The following is a 19,112-nucleotide window of genomic DNA, read 5'->3' as shown; positions in this document are numbered from 1 at the left end:
TATTTCAGATAGAGTGGGAGGGAGAGAGAGGAAGAGAGAGAGAGAGAAACATCGACGTGAAAGGGACACATCGAGTGGCTGCCACCTGCACAACCCAACCAGGGCTGGGGACAAACTGCAACCGAGGTACATGCCCTTAGTGGGAACCGAACCCGGGTCTCTCTGGACCGCAGGCTGATGCTCTAACCACCGAGCCAAATCGGCCAAGGCTTAAATATACTTTAAAATATCTCAGGCCTGGCCAGTGTGGCTCAGTGGACTGAGCGTCACCCCATGGACTGAGAGGTCACTGGTTCAATTCTCAGTTAGGGCACATGCCCAGGCTATGGGCTCGATCCCCAGTGGGGGGTGTGCAGGAGGCGGCCGATCAATGTTTCTCTCTTACATTGGTGCTTCTCTCTCTCTCTCTCCCTTTTCTCCTCTCTAAAAGCATGAATAACAACATATTTTAAAGAATTAAAATATTTTAGCATATGGGAAAATAGAAAATGGAACAAAGTAGTTTATGAAACCATAATTTAAGATTACAATATTTTTTTAGAGGGAGAGAGAGAGAAACATGATTGGCCGCCTCCTGCACGCCCTGCACCAGGGATGGCGCCTACAAATCGGGCAGGTGCCCAGACCAGGAATCGAATCAGCACCGCTCAGTCCAGGGGTGACGCTCCATCCACTGAGCCACACTGGTCGAGCTAAGGTTACAATTTTAATGTAAGGGTATTACATACATGCATAGAAAAAAAGTGGTTCTCAGCTGGAGGTAAGATTAGAGGCAATTTTTTTTCTTCCTTACAACCTTTTGTATTTTCTAAATTGTCTAAAATGAACATGTATTACTTTTAAAATCAGAAAGAATAATATGGAAGGAGGAGGGAGGGGGAGGGGGAGGAGGAGGAGGGGAGGAGGAGGAGGAGGAGGAGGGGAGGAGAGGGAGAGGAGGAGGGGAGGAAGAGGAAGAGAGGAGGAGGAGAGGAGGAGGGGGAGAGGAAGAAGAGAGAGGAGCTGGCAGAGTGGGAAGTGGGTGGGACTGGGTAGAGAGCAGGACCCACCATGGGGGGTCTTCCATATAGAAACAGGCAGATTGTGAAATAAGAGAATTTTGACACTGACATTTTTTTTCTGAAATGGAAGAAATATTTCAAAATCACTCCGTTCTGACACTGAGAGTCCACCATGGGAAATTCCAGTCCTGCACTGACCCTCACCTCCCTCTGGGCTCCAGCAGGCAGCAGAGTTGGGGACACCAACCTGCAAGCTGCTCGTGTATTTGGTGGGGTGGATGGGAGGGTGAGCCTGGTCCGACTTGCTCCCGTTGCGGGGGGTGGGGCCGCCCCGCTCCAGAATGCTCTGGGCGAAGGGCCCCCAGCCTGGATCCGCGGTCTGCTGTTCCACCAGTGCTGTCAGGTTCAAGTCTCTGGGGAAAATGTTTGTTTCAGTTCTGGGATAGCTGATGTACCTTAAATGAAGGCAAACACACAGAACAAGAAATTGGTCTATGAACAACTGAATTAGATGAAAAACACCTGGTGACACCTGTTGTCGTCCATCTGATCGAGCCACTTAAACGAAGGAACCCTGATGGCCCAGTGATAGAAGCCCCGAGATGCGACGCGGCTGGACGGTGCAGGGCGCCCTGCTCCCTCCTCTCCCAGCACAGAAACAGTGGGGCCGCCCCATCAGCTACTGTGGGGACCCTACACATGACCGAAATTCTTGTTAGCCACCTAAACACTATTGAGATTGTCTGCGTTCCGTTTTTCATACAAATCTCCAAACCCAGCATGAACTCCGCACGGAAGCACGTCCCCACTCGGACGGCCGACACTGCAAGCATACTGCACTCAGCTGCAGTGTGGCTGCCACGCTGGTCTGCGCAGCTCATGCCATCCCTGGAAGGCGCTGGGTGCACAGGACCCTCACGCAGAAGTTACGGCAGAACCACTCCCGAAGGTGAGGTGCTGCCTGCCACCGGCCAGGGTCTTAGGGTCAAAAATTTGAGAAGCCCTGCTCTAGGGTAGGCTCAAAAGCAGATATTCAAATCTTTACAGAGGTTATGCAAAAACATTAGTAAAAAGAACTACTCCAATTACAGGGCCCTGAGGACTGGCTGAGGGAGCAAGCCTGGGGTTCGAATTTACTCTATGGCCGTATTTTAGAAAAGATTTTGAAATGACTTTTCCATTATCAGAAACGAGAAGTCAGCGTCAACATTGTTCCACTTCGGAGCGCAGGCGACAGTGTGACAGTCGGTGGTACCATACACTCTACTTCTGAAATACTTCGCGCTGAAAACGACGCACCACACTCCATACCCACGTGCAAAGCACTTACCCCTGAGTGTAGAGCTTCTCGGCAATCCTCATGGTTTCCTTAGCATTTATTCTCAGCTTCCGGGAGGCCAGCTTCTCGAGCTCCTGTTAAATATCAGCAGGCAGGTTAGGGTCCAGTGTGGGTCAGAGGGCACAACACAACCACACAGCTGTCCTCACAACTTTCTGGCCATTGTTGCGGCCGCTGGCACCGGAGGGAGACCTGTCTGAGAACACGATTCCGGGCCTGCCAGGCAGAGCCAGATCCCACTCGTGATTCTCAGACCCCATGTGCAGAAGCCAGTGTCCTGGGAAACAGATTCCTGGGCCCTGAGCACAAGGGACTCGACAGGAGGACAGGGAGAGGCCGGAAATCTGAATTTTTAAAAAACCCTCACCCAAGGATGTGATTTTATTAATTTAGAGAGAGGAGAAGGAAGAGAGAGAAACATCTATCAGTTGCCTCCTGTGGGCACCATGACAGGGAATCGAACCCGCAACCTTTTGACATATGAGATGACGCTCTAACCAACTGAGCCACCTGGCCTGGACAGGGAACCTGCGCTTTCTAATAAGCACCTAGTGCACTGACTCTAGCACAGGCAGTCTGAGAACCACACTTTGGGAATACCATTCGAGTCCCAGTCAACTCCCCTGATGAACGCCCTTCTTCCCGGCCTCTTGGGAGACAATCGGCTGCCCTTTCCCTGTGGGGACATTCCAACAACGCTCAGCGACATGCCGAAGCGTATTCCACCAGCGAGGAAGGAAACACGTGGGCCCACGTATGACATCAGTCCCCACCTCTCCCCACCTCAGCACACACACAGCGTTGCGCCGATGCTCCCGAGCCCCGCGTCTGCATGGCCACCCTCCGGGACAGCCCACAGAACTGTCCTCCGACTTCCTGCACAGAGGGACTAGGAAGGGCACCGCAACGTGTCTACTCAGACCTGTGTCCCATGGCAAGGGTCTTAGGGTCAAAAATTTGAGAAGCCCTGCTCTAGGGTAGGCTCAAAAGCAGATATTCAAATCTTTACAGAGGTTATGCAAAAACATTAGTAAAAAGAACTACTCCAATTACAGCTGTAAAAATAAGCATATGAAAATGACAAAGAGAAGACATCAAGGTTACATCAGTGATTACATAAGAACGGTGAAGTGATGGATGATTCACCCTCCCTCTTTCCTGTTCCCCAAACTCCACACATCGCAGTTATACTGCACTAATAGCTCAAGAAGAAAAAGCGTGGAGGCCAAGCAGGCCTGTTTCGGGGTGTGTTTTCTCCAAGTGCTTTCCTACATGGCCCCGTGAAGAGTGATGTCACCGGGCCATCGTTTGCAGCAGAACCCTGGTCTCCAAGACAGAAAGTCAGGGGTCAGCACATTCCCTCAGAACATACCACAGTGTCCAAAGCTTGAGGCCTCCACTTGCTCTTTGCCTTAGAACTGACCTCCACCACAGTTGCCATGGGGTCCTAGAAAGCCAAGAAAAGCAGAGGCCACTTTACCTGCTGGGGCCTCTCCTCCCGCTTTCCTGCAACCGCAGACTCGCCGTCCTGCTTGCGCACCGTCAGCAGAGGCCCTGAGCCATCCCGTGACAGCGCTCCATGAACACCGGCCTGCAGCCCAGCGTATGATGGGCGCCACCACCCCTCCCCACCCCAACGAGACCCGTGGGGCAATTTCATCAGCCCTGAGGGGTCTGCTCTGGAGACTCTGAAATACAACAGCATACACATCTCCTAAGTGTAATTTCCTATCTAACACACGTGATGTTACTGTTTCTTTTTAAATTCTTGATAATACTGAGTTAGAAACAGGAGAAATCAAACAATACAAGCTGAAGAATTCTAATCTTAAGGCCAACTTCACACTTTTAAGACTTCGAATGGACAAAGAACTGAGCTTAAGTGATCTGTAAATAAGAGCACTTGTACATTGAAACCCAAATGTCTCTTCCCAGACTGGGACGGTGCTCTCGGCAAGGAGCTCCAGGCCCCCACTGCTGTTTGGCACCACACTCTGATACAGCAGTGATGGGCAGGGCTTTTCACGGAACAGGCAAATGTGGACAGACAGGACTCCCGGAGGTCCGCGGGAGCTGGAGTCAGACACACTGGGACACAGTCCCGTCAGTTTCTCCAGCTTCCTCATCTGTGAAATGGGACAGCACCACCTGCACGGCATGAGTCTGGAGAAAGTCTGTGTAAACACACAGTGTGTCTGGCCGCAGCAGGTGCTCGGCAGTCATTACCTCCCCTTCGCAAACGAAACTGCACCTGCCAGTGGGCTACAGCGAGGAGCACAGCTGACCCATGCAACTCAAGGGCGCGAGCTGTTTCAGCACCACTGTGCGCAGCCCTTGTTAATACCGGCAATCGCGCTGACCGACAGGAAGCAGTAGCACAAATGGACAATCAGTTTGACGGAGGCAACTAGGTCACTGACTGGCCTGTGGCCTGAGCTGGTCGTAGTCCTTTGCATGTGCTGCTACCCTGACCTACACACTTTCCCCAGGACCTCCTGTGGCTGCCTCCTGCTGACCACTCCAGCCTTCACTCAAATGTCACCCTGCAATGCCTTTCTTGATCGTCATGCCTAGAACAGCCCCCTTCTTGCTCCCTCTGGCCATTCTCTATTCATCCACCCTACTTTCACTTCCAGTCTTTACCATCGTGTAACATTAATTTGTTCAGCTCTTTAGATTTCATCTGACCAGTGGCAGAGAGTTGGACCAGATACTGTCCAAACTCCTTCCAGCTCCAGGAATGTAGGACCTACACTGGTCCAGCGGATCCTTGTTAACTGCTAATGACAGTACTCTGCTTCAGGGAAGGAGTTTGCTATATATTTGTTAAAATTTCTTATTTTACCTAAATGTTTCACAGATTATTTTCTTCCACAATTTTCAGTGCTGTTTTCATGGAGTTCTACTTTTAATGGTCCCCCCAAAATAATACCGAGATGCAAACCGAAAGTTACAGCTCAGTGGGAAAATGGGACAGGTTCACCGCTGCCAATAGAGAGGGAGCAACTTGGGGAACTGCAGAAGTTTTCCTAGATCACCGAGACTCTGAACTATTTCTTACCTCCATGCACAGCTGATAGAGGACGAGACAAGCCGTGTGGTTAAAGAGACGATGCCTTTTCCAATTGAACTCTACAGTGCCATCTCTGTGGTCATGAGTCACTATTGGGACACACAAACAGGAAGGCTGTGGCTCGGAGCCACGTGATGACATGTGGACACAGCAGTATTACAGGGAAACGCTAAGGAACACGAGCTAGAGAGGACCATCAAAGACACGCAGTGGATTCTGAGCATGGCAATGGGGTACAATGAAGGGCAGCAAAACTAAAAAAGCCAAACATTTAATTAGCATGACTGATGCCCCACGCTGCCCTTGGTTACTCCTGGGCCTTGGGTTCCATGCCCTGAACAACGCCTAGCCCTACCTTTAATTCTGTGGAAGACTTCGGGCACGAAGGCCTGGATGGCCTTGAACCTCTCCACCACAAAGCCCAGTGTGGGAAACTGGCAGCTGCCGTAGCTGATCAGCTGCTCTGCCAACACCTGGGGGAAAATCTTCTGCAGCCTCAGGGTCTGGAACCTCGTGAAGGCAGCTCCTGGAAAGCGAGGAAGGAAAGAGCAAGGAGCTGCACGTATAGACACACAAACCCGCTGTTGGTTCCGTAACTCGTGCCCAACAGCACGCAGGCAATCAAAGAGCTCAAGTGGCTCCTCACCGATCCGGAGGTCCAGCTCTTGCCTCACGTCCACAGCGTCGCTCACCCTCTGGTCGGGCTCGGCCAGGTGTTCACAGGCCATCCTGATGGCTCGGGGGGTGATCTCTGAGAAACGGGCCCTCAACACCTGCAGACTGGGCTTCACTGAAGAACAGAAAGAATCGCCAAGGTCAAAGTCACACTGCCCTCCCGTCCTAAAGGGTGACTTTCCGAACCGCCTGAAGCCGAGGCATGCCCTGTCACTGATGCGGCTCGATGGGCAGTGTGCTCGCTAGGAGGGCCGCTTCATCACACCCACCAAACTGCGTGCTGTCAGACAACGGACTGCATTCAGCTGTCCACTAAACTCTCTTGGTGAGCCTTTCAAGAAAAGGAAATGTTAACTAAAAGGTCCCATGGGGGAATTTTATGGCCTGTCATGTCCTGAAATAACATGGAACGTATATGCTGTCCCTAAAAGTTAATGCATTTGAGTCCCAGGAGTCTCCCTGACTGGGGTGGCTCAGCTGGCTAAGGCGCTGTCCCATACACTGAAAGGTTGTGGGTTCGATTCGCAGTCAGGGCACATACCCAGGTTGCCAGTTTGATCCCTAGTCAGGGCATGTACGGGAGGCAACAGATCGATGTTTCTCTTGCTCTCTCCCCCTTCCTCTCTCTCTAAAAAACCCCCACAATACCCTATAATGAATAAAACAAAAATAAACTTAAGCAAAAAAATAAATACAAAAATCCCAAGAGTCGTTACAGCTTGAAACTCAAAAACACACAGGGGAAACAGCAACCCCTCCCCTCTGAAGCCCAAGAATGGCCTACACACCACTTCCTCTAAGTTATCTGAAATCATTAACCCTGTTGGTGTCATTTAAATTCACTTCAACAGTTATTAATTAATGTTCAGGAGGTAAAATTAATATAGGAAATTTAAAAAATGGAATCTTGCACACTTGAAACTTACATAATGTTTTTTGTTTGTTTGTTTTTTTATCCTCACCTGAGGACATTTTTCCATTTTTTGTTCAGATAGAGTGGGAGGGAGGGAGAGAGAAACATTGACATGAAAGGGACACATGGAGTGGCTGCCACCTGCACGACCAACCAGGGCCAGGGACAAACTGCAACCGAGGTACATGCCCTTAGCAGGAACCAAACCTGGGTCTCTCTGGACCGCAGGCCAATGCTCTAACCACTGAGCCAAACCAGCCAGGGTGAAACTTACATAATGTTATTAACCAGTGTTACCCCAACAAATTTAATTTTAAAATTGATTTCAGAGAGAAAAACATCCAGCTGTTGTTCCACTTACTTATGCATTCATTGGTGGCTTCTTGTATGCGCCCTGACCAGGGATCGAACATGCAACCTTGTAGAAATTGGGATGACACTCGAACCAACTAAGCTCCCTGGCCAGGCCCAATAAATATTATTTTTTAAAAAAGGAAAAAGAGCCCTGGCCGGTTTGACTCAGCGGTTGAAGCATGGGCCTGCAGACTAGAGTCCCAGGTTCGGTTCCCGCTAGGGGCACGTACCAAAAAAAAACACAACAAAAAAGAAAAAAGATGCCCTGGCTGGTATGGCTCATGGGTTTGACTCCCAGCTCTGGTCTGGGTTTGTATGGAGAGCAACCAATCGATGTGTCTCTCTCACATCAGTGTTCATCCCCGCGTACCCCCTCTTCTAAAAATTAATGGAAAAATATCCTCAGGTGAGGATTAACAAAATAAATAAATAAATATTAATTAATTAATTTAAAAAAGAAAAAGAGCCCTGGCTGGTGTGGCTCAGTTGGCGGAGTGTTGACTGTGCACTAAAAGGTTGCCAGTTCGATTCCGAGTCACAGCACATACCCAGGTTATGGGTTTGTTCCCTGGTTGGGGTGCATGTGAGAGGCAACTGATCAATGTCTGTCTCTCTTCCTCTCCCTTGAAAAGAATCAATAAGAACATATTAAAAGAAAGAAAGAAAAAATAGAACATAAAATCCCTGTTCTCAAAATGCTGGCCGAACACATGTAAGTCCTGGGTTACAGGGTCTCTGCCACTGTGACTCATTCGGTCCTCATGACTCTGGGACCTGTCAGACGGCTCCGACTTTCCAGACGAGGAAGCCGAGGCTCCCAAGCGCTCGGTGACTTGCTCCAGCACACACAGCCGGCGAGAATGGCAGGTGGACTCGGAGGAAGAGGCCAGGCAGAGGAACCCCAGCACAGCCACTCACACAGACATGCAAGAGGACCATCTAGCCATGTGGTCAAAGCACAGACTCAGGAGTGGCATCACTTACCAGCCTTGCAAACGTGGATAATCTCAAACCCGATGTTTTCACCTTCTCTGTCACAGTCAGTCCAGATCACCAGAGCCTGGCACTGCCGAGTCTCTCGTTCCAGAGTTCTCTGACGTTCGGGGGGGGGGGGAAAGCAGCAGTGAGAGCCCAGCCTGCAGAGCGATCCCTTATGCTCCACACGCAACAGATCTGCCTGAACACTAGCAACGCTCTCGGAACATGCCAACTTGGCGGACAGGGAGCCGGGAAACTCTTCTCCCCAGTTCTGGGGACGGTGAGGGAGAAACCAAAAATCCTCCAGCTTAGAATCACGGACTCATAATGAGCTGCTAGAAGACTGGGTTTCACGTAACTGTACCAGCATGAGGACATCTCAAACTCAGCTAACACACACGTATACCTCTGGTGGGTCTGGCTATGTTCTGATTTAAAAAAACATAAACCCTAATTGAGTTTCACTGGACGAAACACAGGTGCTCTGACTGCCCGAAAGCTCCTAATTTACTGTCGAATGACCACTTATATACTTCGTAGTCTCTGCACTCTAACGAGAGATGGGGTGGGAGCTAAAAGGAATGATTTAACAATATTTATTCCTAGAGTATTTAAACAACTGCTATTCATAAAAAGGCTTACTTCGGTCCCTTGGCCACTTAGTTTACGTAGCCTCCTCTTGGGACTAGTTTTTTAAACCATGGATCATGGCACTTATTTTGGTGGCAAACCTTACCTCTGAATTCTAATGCATTCAAAATACAGAAACCACTCAGTTTAATATTTCTGTGGCTGTTCAACCCCAGTGCCGCGCTTTCCAAAAGGCCCTACCTTGATGTCCACAAAGTTCTCTGGGCAATACTTCTCAATTTCTGCTTCAAAGAGGACAAGGGGATTGCAGCTCTGCCTAGAAAAGGAATGAACACAAAGAACCCCACCTCAGCGTGATGGACAGTCCTCCACTTTAGAAAACCGTGTCCCCATGCACTCATGGATGGGCCCCAGCAGAACAAGTCCTGCATGAAAATGCCAGAGGGTTAGAGCGAGGCTCCGGGCCTCTGCACGACGCCCCCCGCCCCACCCTCCCGTGACGACCAGCAGGAGCTGCTGGAGACCACACACAGCTCCAGACTTCCACTGGAGGCAGAGGGAGGCCAGCAGTCACGCAGAGGGCCCTCATCTGACCACACTGGCACTCTGATCTCCTACTTCTGGCCTCCATAACTGGGGAAAGGAAATTTGTTGTTTATGAACCAACTAGTCCGTGGTATTTAGTTACAGCAGCCTGAACAGATTCAGAGTCATCTTAGTATTACAGGTACACAGTAAGGCCAACGTGCCTCAAAATTCCCGTAATATTTCATAACTTCCTGTGATCATCTGAAAGTTACCCCTCCTTCCCGGGGATTGTACTGACCATTTACGAAACTGCATCTTGAAATCATGAGCCAGCAAATGTCCAGAAACCGAAGTCATTATCATGGTAACATTCTAAATGGTAACAAAATTTGAGTTAGTCTTTTAGCAACTATACTTTGCTAAATCATTCAAGTAAAAGGGAAAAATCTCTACTAAAACAAACAAAAAAAGGGGTTGTGGGGGAGAGAGGAATGACTAAGTGGTGCACAGAGGACTTTTACAGCAGTGAAAATACTCTATATTATGATGATGTACGTGTGTTTACATGTGCATTTGTCTAAGCCCCTAGAAAGGACGAAACAGAGTGAACCCTACGTAAGCTATGGACTCTGGCACTATGACGTGTCAAGGTAGGTCCAACAATGGACCACTGCAATGAGGGATGTTGGTAATGGGGAGAATATGTGTGTGGGGGGCAGAGGGTATGTAGGAACTCTCTGTGCCTTCCCCTCAATTTTGCTGTGAACCTGAAATTGCTCTTAAAAAATAAACTTTATAAAACAACAACGACCAAAAACTCCATGTGATTGGGAAGAAATATAGCTCTTTAAAGCCAAAAGCCATAGCAACACAATCACCATTCTAGTTCTAGTACCATGATGCTTTTTGTAACATTTAAAATTTCCTCAAACTACTACTGTACATTAGCTTCTTTCTTCTTATAAAGAGCTGAGATGGGACCATATTTTATTAAAAAGACACTTCCTTACAAATTATAAAATGATCACCTGTAACCAGGGATCTTAAAAGACAGTGACATATTCTACAATGGTCAAGCTGACTAACTCCACTTGATTAAATAATTCTAAAATACAAGCAGCCCTGGCCAGTTTGGTTCAGCAGTTAGAGCGTCAGCCCACGAACCAGAGGCCCAGATTCGGTTCCCCCTTAGGCAGTGGTTCTCAACCTTCCTAATGCCACGACCCTTTAATACAGTTCCTCATGTTGTGGGGACCACCAACCATAAAATTATTTTCGTTGCTACTTCATAACTGTAATTTTGCTACTGTTAATGAATCACCATCGGAAATATGTGTTTTCCGATGGCCTTAGGTGACCTCTGTGAAAGGGTCGGTCGACCCCCAAAGGGGTCGCGACCCACAGGTTGAGAACAGCTGCCCTAAGGGCACGTACCTTGGTGCAGTTTGGCCCCGCCCTGGTTGGGGATGTGTGAGTGGCAACCACTCGATGTGCCTCTTTCCCCATCAATGTTTCTCTCTCTTCCTCCCTTCTCTCCCTCCCGCTCTATCTGAAGATAAATGCAAAAATGTCCTCAGGTGAGGATTAAATAAATAAATAAAATAAAATAAATGACAAGCAATTGAGGGAGGACGTGTAGTAAACAGCTGCTCTTTTTAGCATGATGAAAAACCCAAAGAATGTATCCCCAGGTGGCACATGACCTGAAAGCCCGCTCTAGCTGTATGATGAAAATTCTTAGCACCTACCTGGCCATACAGATGATAATCGAATTCATAGATCTTGTTGAATTTAGAAAGTCCTTCCCTCTATAAAACAAAAGAAAATACATAAACCACATAAAAAGGATTCCTCAGCATAAAGATCAAGCAAAATCCTGCTAAGTGGGAATATTAAAAGTGCAACAGTATCTCCTATAAAGACAAGGCTAAGTTACTAACACCAGTTATTAGTTAAGTAGTCCCTCAAAACACATTCACAAGCCTACCTGACAGAGCCCATGGCGTTTTTATGCTGGAAGGTAACCTGAGGTCAGCTAATACAACATCTTTTTTTTCTTCCCTTTTTTATTGATTTGAGAGAGAGAGAGAGAGAGAGAGAGAGAGAAACATCGATGAGAGAGAACACTGACTGCCTCCTGCACACCCCCCACTGGGGATCGGGCCCACAACCTGAACATGTTCCCAGGAATGGAACCGGCGACACCTTGGTGCAGGGCTGACGCTCAACCACCGAGCCACATCGGCCAGACCAGCATCTTTTTATAGATGAGAATGGACTTGTCCAAGGTCACAGGACAAATGAATGGCAGAGAAAGGGTAAGGGCATAACTCTTCTGACTGTCCCTTTCCTCTCCACACATTTCCACTTCCTGGCTATATGACTGTACCAATAAACTGAGTGTGGGCACATCATTCACCTTTCTGAACCCCGGTTTATTGTTCAGTGACGTTATCTCCAAGGTCCCTCTGGCCCTGACCCCATGGACATGGTGAGGCCCGGTCAGGACTGAAGTCAGTCCACACACCACTTCCTCAGCTGCACTTCCAGAGGCGTAAGACACTCTTTACGTAGATCCTACCTTCTTCCACCAACGGGTGAAAAGTACAGCCGACCCCTGAACAAGACAGGGGTCAGAGCACCAACCCCTACATAGTAAAAAAAATCCACATATAACCTTTTAAAAAAATGTTCACCAAGGATGTTTTTATTGATTTTGAGAGTGAAAGAGAGGGAGAGAGAAACATCGAGGTGCTAGAGCAATATTAATCAGTTGCCTCCTGCATGCGCCCCAACTGGGAACTGAACCCGCAACCTTTTGATGCACAGCCAACGCTCCAACCGACTGAGCCACCCGACCAGGGCTGCATGCAACTTTTGGTTCCCCAGAACTTAACTACTAGCAGCCTACTGACCAGAAGGCCTCACTGCTCACCCGAACAGTCAGCACGTATTTACATGTAACATGTATTCTATACTATACTCTTTTTCTTTTTCATCCTCACCCGAGGACATTTCTGCATTTATCTTCAGATAGAGTGGGAAGGAGAGAGGGAGGAAGAGAGAGAAACATCTATGAGAGAGATCCATCAACCAGCTGCCACCCACACAACCCCAACCAGGGCCGGGATCAAACTGCAACCGAGGTACATGCCCTTAGCAGGAACCAAACCCAGGACTCTCTGGTCCGCAGGCTGATGCTCTAACCACTGAGCAAAACCGGCCAGGGCTATATTGTACTCTTATAGTAAAGTAAACCAGGGGAAAATGTTATTAAGAAAATTATAAGGAAAATAAATTTACAGTCCTGTATGTATTTACTAAAAAACTTGCATTTGTGTGGACCCACGCACTTCAAAGCCATGCTGTTCCAGGGTCAACTGCATTTATGCTTGTGAGTTTCACACCAACACAGAAGGAGACAAGAGAAAGGCAAACTGAAAACTGGGAACTTTCATTCAAGGGCCCAGAAAAATCAGTGTTGGAAAGATTCTCCCTCGGCCTCACAAATACAATTTTTCTGTGTGGAACATTGAATGAGGTTCTTTGAGGCACAATGGCAAATTTGTTTTTATTTTTAAAAGATTTTTAAATTGATTTTTCTAGAGAGAGGAAGGGAGAGGGAGAAAGAAACATCAATGTGAGAGGGAAACATCGATCAGCTGCCTCCTGCACGCCCCTTAGTGGGGATCAAGCTGCAACTGGGCATGTGCCCTAACTGGGAATTGAACCAGCAACCCTTGGGTGCATGGGATGACACCCCACCGGACAGAGCCATAATGGCAAGTTTAAAGAGGGAATTAATTTTAGTATCTGATACTTAAGAGCTCACTGCTCTAGCCCTGGCTGGTTGTGCTCAGTGGTTAGAGATTGGCTCACGGACCAATGAGTCGTGGGTTCAATTCCAGTCAAGGGCACATACCTCGGTTGCGATTCGTCCCTGGCCCCAGCTGGGGTTGTGCAGGAGGCAGCCACTCGATGTGTCTCTCTCACATCAATGTTTCTCTCTGTCTCTCTCTTCCTCTCATTCTATCTGAACTAAAATGGAAAAATGTCCTCAGGTGAGGATAAAAAAATAAAAATAAATAAATGAGTTCACTGCTCTAATGTTGCCAAGAAAAGAAACTCCCTCTATAAACTCAAATTACTAGTCAAGCCTTTTTAGTTTAGCACTCTCCCCTTATCCTCAGGGAATATATTCCAAGACCCCCAACAGACCCCTGAAACCTCGGATACTGCTGAACCCTATATATACTATCGTTTTTCCTACGTGTACACACCTTTTCCCTTAAAGGAAGCATTTTACAGATTCTCTGGGCACCGCTGAATCGCCAGCTGTTGTGTGCTGGGCCAGTTTTCAGCAGAACAGGGTTACTAACACATCCACTGTAACGCCACCACAGTCCACCTGGTGACCTGGTGAACGAAGGGCGGGCAGCACAGACAGCATGGAGAGCTGAAGGAAGGGACGACTCACAGCCACATGGGACACCGTGGGGCAGTGCAAGATTCATCGTGTTAAACTGAAAGTACAATTTAAAACTTATGAATTGTTTATTTCTGGAATTTTCCATTTAATATTTTCAGAGTGCAGTTGACCACAGGTAACAAACAATGAAAAGTGAAACCTCGGTAAGAGGAGACTACTGTAACAGAAAAGAAACGGCTTAATCAAGTTTCCACTTCTCTTTTCTTTCCCTAATTCTTTTTAAGGAAGCACTGAGGCCTTCTCAATAAAATCGTATGTGGACCCTGAAACATACAAGGTTGAGGTGCCTTGCTTACCACAAGGCTGAGTCCTGCTAACTCAACCTCTCCCCAGTCCAGCCCCAAGTGGCTCTGAGGAGCACATCAATGGCCCCTTGGGTCTCTTGGGAACACAGTCTGAAAACCACTGTTCTAATGCTCTCCAGGTAAATAATTTACCTAATAACATGTGTAACCCTAAGTTCAGGGCTTTCCTAGGCAGCCTTCTACCAACAGATAGTTTTGAGGATATAAAATGTTTTTCCTGATATTTTAAACTTTTCTCCCTGTAATTCCCGAGGACAGTACACAATCGTGTGATTCTACCTCCTGGGTGGGGGTGGGGGCGAGTTCTCAGATACTGTGGGCTGCTCCCAAATTACAGTGGAGTTTTGGAGCCTAGAGAAAGAAAACCTAGCAGACAGACCGAGCACGTAGCTTCTGTGCTCTCTTCAGTGCTGTCCACTCCACTGAGGAAGAGCCAGGTCGCACCTTCTCTAAGCACTCTGTGAAACTGATCCCACTGCTGCCACCAAATCTGTAGCAGGATTCTCTTTTAGGATTTTTTCTTCTGCCCTGGCCGGTGTGGCTCAGTGGTTGAGCATCATCCCATACACCGAGAGGTGGCTGGTTCGATTCCAGGCACGTGCCCGGGTTGTGGGCTTGATCTCCAGTAAGGGGCATGAAGGAGGCAACCGATCAATATTTTTCTCTCCCTCCTTCCTTTCTCTCTAAAATCAATAAAAACATTTTAAAAATTTTTACTAAAAAATATTTCTCATTCTGAATATGAAACTATGAAAAAATTGTGCACAGAGAAGTCCTCAAGGATCTATAAGTTATTAGCAGTGGTTACTGTGGGTGGTAGGGATGGTTTACTTGATATATATATAAGTATTCCCTGAACTATCTGCAATAATCACAACTGTTTAAGTACTACTGTTAAAGAAGAAAGGAAATCATTAATATTTTGGTGAATTTCTTTTAAATATATATGTATTTGTTTAAAACATGTTGAAAAGTCTTTTCCATAAATAACAGATGTCTAACAGCCAATCACAAGGACATATAGTTTATTTAATCAGTCTATTTCCATGACTAGTTCTTGTTATTTCAATTCCTTGCTATTATAAAGCTGCAATGGCCATCATTTGATTCTGATTTGTGCGTGTCTTAGTGCCTTCGTAAGAATTTAAGTTGCTTCAAAGGCAGAGATTATGACATCTGATGCACATTTACCATGTGATTTTCACATAGCTGGCTCTGTTTAAGGAATGAATAAATGAGAAGGTGACACACCATAGGGAAGATGGACAAATAGCCAGATAACTCGGCCCATGGTGACTGCTATCATCAAGAAACATGTAAATGCTCCTGGCCAGTGCGACTCAAAGTGGACTGAGAGTCGTCCCATGGACTGAAGGTTCCGGTTCGATTTCTGGTCAGGGCACATGCCCGGGTTTCAGGCTCGATCTCCAGTAGGGGGTGTGCAGAGGCAGTCGACTGATGTATCTCTCTCACATCGATGTTTCCATCTCTCTTTCTCTCTAAGAAGTCAATAAAAACATATTTAAAAAGAAAAGAGATTACATTTAGGTTGCCTTTTATTTTTCTTTTAAAAGATGGAGAGTTCGTCAGGAGAGAAAAAAGCAAATTACCATTCCAGTAGGAAGGATCAAGATTTGTAAAAACATGGTGAACTTTTAACTTTTAAACTGTTTCTATCATTCCCTTCTTTTCCATTCCCTCTGCTCCTACTCAATCTGCTCCAAGGGTTCTAGAGTTCAGGCCTCTGATTTCTCACACAGGGAACTCCGGCTGTCTCCCTGACTTCAGGTTTTCACTCTTTAACTCCTCTGCTGCCGGAGTGATTTTATAAAACATAAATATGACCTCAATGCCCTCCCCCCCACTTAAAACCTACCTTGCTCATATCAAATGATGCAGAAAAAGCATTTGATAAATATTCAACATCCTTCATAATAAAACCCTACAGCTAACATCAGCATAATCAATGGTAGAAAACGAAAAGCTTTCCCTCCAAGACGAGGAACAAGACAAGAATATCCATTTTAACCATTGCTATCCAAGATCACTAGATTTTAGCCAGAGCAATTAGGCAAGAAAAAGAAATAAAAATATTCACTTTGGAAGGGAAGAGGTAGAATGATCTCTATTCACAGATACCATGATCTTATAGATAGAAATGCTAAAGAAGCCACAGAAAACTACTAGTACTGACAAACAAATTCAGCAAAGTTGCAGGATATAATCTATACACACACAATAAAACCCAGTAGCGCCCGGCTGGTGTGGCTCAGTGGTTGAGCACTGACCCATGCACCAAGAGGTTGCAGGTTCGATTCCCGGTTAGGACACAATGCCCAGGTTGTGGGCTCAGTCCCCAGTGGGGGGCATGCAGGAGGCGGCCAATTGATGTCCTCTCTCTCTCTCTCAAATCAATAAAAAAAATTAAAACAAACAAAAAACAAACCCAGTAGCAATGAACAATCTGAAAAGGAAATTAAGAAAACCATTCCATTCATAATAGCACCCAAAAGCCAATAAAAATGATAACATCTTGCTGAAAAGAAATTAAACTTCAAAATAAATGGAAAGACTACTTGTGTACATAGATTAAAGATAGTATTAAGATGGTAATACTCCCTAAAGTGATCTACAGATTCAATGCAATCCTTACAAAAATCCCAATAGTCTTTTATGCAGAAATGGAAAGGCTGATCCTAAAATTCACATAGAATTGCAAGAGGCCCCAAATAGCCAAAACATTGTTTTTGAAAAAAAAAAAAAAGAGAACAAAGTGGAGGACTCACACTACCCAATTTCAAAACATATTACCAAGCTACAGTAATCAAAACAGTTTGGTACTGGCATAAGGACAGATATACAGAACAATGGAATGGAACTAAAAGTCCAGAAATAAACCTAACCATCTATGGTCGATTGATTTTTGACAAGGGTGGCAAGACCACCAAAGGGAAAAAGGACAGTGTTTCCAACAAATGGTGCTGGGAAAAAGTGGATATCCACATGCAAAAAATAAAGTTGGATTCTTACTTTACACTACACAGAAAAATTAGCTCAAAATGGGTCAATGACCTAAATATAAGAACTAAAACTCTTAGAAGAAAACATAGGGGCAAATCTTCATGACTTTGGATTTAACAACGATTTTTCAGATGTGACACTAAAAGTGTAATCCACAAAAGAAGAAAACACAAATAAAATAGAGCTTTAAAAAATTAGAACCTTTTGGCCCTGTCCAGTTTGGCTCCATGGATAGTACATCGGCCTGTGGACCAGAGTTGTGGGTTCAATTCCGGTCAAGAGCATGTACCTCAGTTGCAGTTTAGTCCCAGCCCTGGTCAGGGTCGTGCAAGAGGCAACCAATCGATGTGTCTCTCTTTCATTGGTGTTTCTCTCTCTCTCTCCCCCTCCCTCCCACTCTATCTAAAAATAAATGGAAAAATATCCTCGGGTGAGGATTAAAATAAAAAAAAAAAAATTAAAATCTTTTGTGCATCAAAGAATGCTATCAAGAAAGTGAAAAGACAGCCCTGGCTGGTTTGGTTCAGCGGTTAGAGCGTCGGCCTGCGGTCCAGAGCGACCCGGGTTCGGTTCCCGCTAAGGGCATGTACCTCGGTTGCAGTTTGTCCCCGGCCCTAGTTGGTCGTGCGGGTGGCGGCCACTCGATGTGTCCCTTTCACGTCGATGTTTCTCTCTCTCTCTCTCTCTCTCTCTCTCTCTCTCTCTCTCTCTCTATCTGAACAAAAAAAAAAAAAAAATGGAAAAATGTCCTCGGGTGAGGAAAAAAAAAAAAAAAAAAAAAAAAAAAAAAAAAAAAAAAAGAAAGTGAAAAGACAACCTATAGAAAGGGATAAAATATTTGCAAATCATGTATCGAATAAGGATCTAGCATCCTGAACATATAAAGAACTCTTAAAACTCAACAGAAGAGAAACAACTCAATTCAAAACCAGGCAAAAGACATGAGCAAACATTTCTTCAAAGAAAATACACAATAGCCAATAAGCACATAAAAAGATGCTCGGCGTCATTAGTCACTTGGGAAATGCACATCAAAACCACAATATTGGCCCTGGCTGGGTGGCTCAGTTGGTTCAAGCATCATCCCGTATACTAAAAAGGTTGCGGGTTTGATTCCAGGTCAGGGCACATACAAGAGGCAATCAATTGATTTTTCTCTTTCATACCTACGTTTCTCTCTCTCCCTCTCTCTCTAAAGTCAATGAAAACACATCCTTGGATGAGGATAAAACAAACAAACAAATAAATACACAATATAATAAAAAAAATATCAAGAGTTCGTGAGGAGGTGGAGAAATTGGGAACATTGCTGGTGAGAATGTAAAATGTTTCAGCTGCTGTGGAAAATAGTTTGGCGGTTCCTCAAAAAGTTAAACACAGAGTTAACTTACAATCCAGCAATTCCAGTCCTAGGAATTTACCACAACAAAATGAAAATGGGTAATCCAACAAAAACTTATATATGAATGTTTATAGCTGCTCTATTCACAACAGCCAAAGGCAGAACTACCTTGAATGCCCGCTAACTAGTGAGTGAATAACATGTGATCTACATGTACAACGGAATATTAAGCAGTCATAAAAGGAACAAAGTACTAATACATGCTACAACATGGATGGATTTAAAAAACATTATCTTTAAGTAAAAGAAGCCTCATACAAAAGGCCTCATATTATATGATTCTTTATTTATATATATATTTTTAAACCTCACTCGAGGATATTTTTCCATTGATTTTTAGATAGAGTGCAGGGAAGGAGGAAGGGAGTGACAGAGTGGGAGGGAGGGAGAGAGACAGAGAAACACCCAGGTGAGAGAGACACATCAATTGGTTACCTTCTGAA

At 45.9% G+C, this 19,112-nt stretch overlaps 1 protein-coding gene across 6 annotated transcripts in view; it reads right to left on the bottom strand.

Moving 5' to 3' along the window:
* Positions 1–19,112, bottom strand: part of TOP3A (DNA topoisomerase III alpha) — a 33,418-nt gene that overhangs the window by 11,110 nt on the left and 3,196 nt on the right. Inside the window, exons 1-12 of one of the 6 annotated variants that reach the window (XM_036278406.1) lie at positions 11,872–12,080; positions 11,440–11,513; positions 11,201–11,260; positions 9,751–9,824; positions 9,165–9,240; positions 8,340–8,448; positions 6,060–6,203; positions 5,769–5,939; positions 5,402–5,502; positions 3,713–3,787; positions 2,332–2,414; positions 1,249–1,456 (exon numbers count right to left, since the gene is read on the bottom strand). In XM_036278406.1, the coding sequence (XP_036134299.1) occupies positions 1,249–1,456; positions 2,332–2,414; positions 3,713–3,787; positions 5,402–5,502; positions 5,769–5,939; positions 6,060–6,203; positions 8,340–8,448; positions 9,165–9,240; positions 9,751–9,815 (1,032 nt within the window). In that variant the 5' untranslated portion in view covers positions 9,816–9,824; positions 11,201–11,260; positions 11,440–11,513; positions 11,872–12,080. Of the gene's footprint in view, positions 1–1,248; positions 1,457–2,331; positions 2,415–3,712; positions 3,788–5,401; positions 5,503–5,768; positions 5,940–6,059; positions 6,204–8,339; positions 8,449–9,164; positions 9,241–9,750; positions 9,825–11,200; positions 11,261–11,439; positions 11,514–11,871; positions 12,081–13,732; positions 13,987–19,112 lie in introns of those variants that run through there. The other 5 variants (XM_036278402.1, XM_036278405.1, XM_036278407.1 and 2 more) reach the window with 5 other exon arrangements.

The sequence above is a fragment of the Molossus molossus genome, unplaced genomic scaffold (genome assembly GCF_014108415.1).
Source record: "Molossus molossus isolate mMolMol1 unplaced genomic scaffold, mMolMol1.p scaffold_m16_p_28, whole genome shotgun sequence".
Classification (NCBI taxonomy): domain Eukaryota; kingdom Metazoa; phylum Chordata; class Mammalia; order Chiroptera; family Molossidae; genus Molossus; species Molossus molossus.
This window is presented reverse-complemented; position numbering and strand designations above follow the sequence as displayed.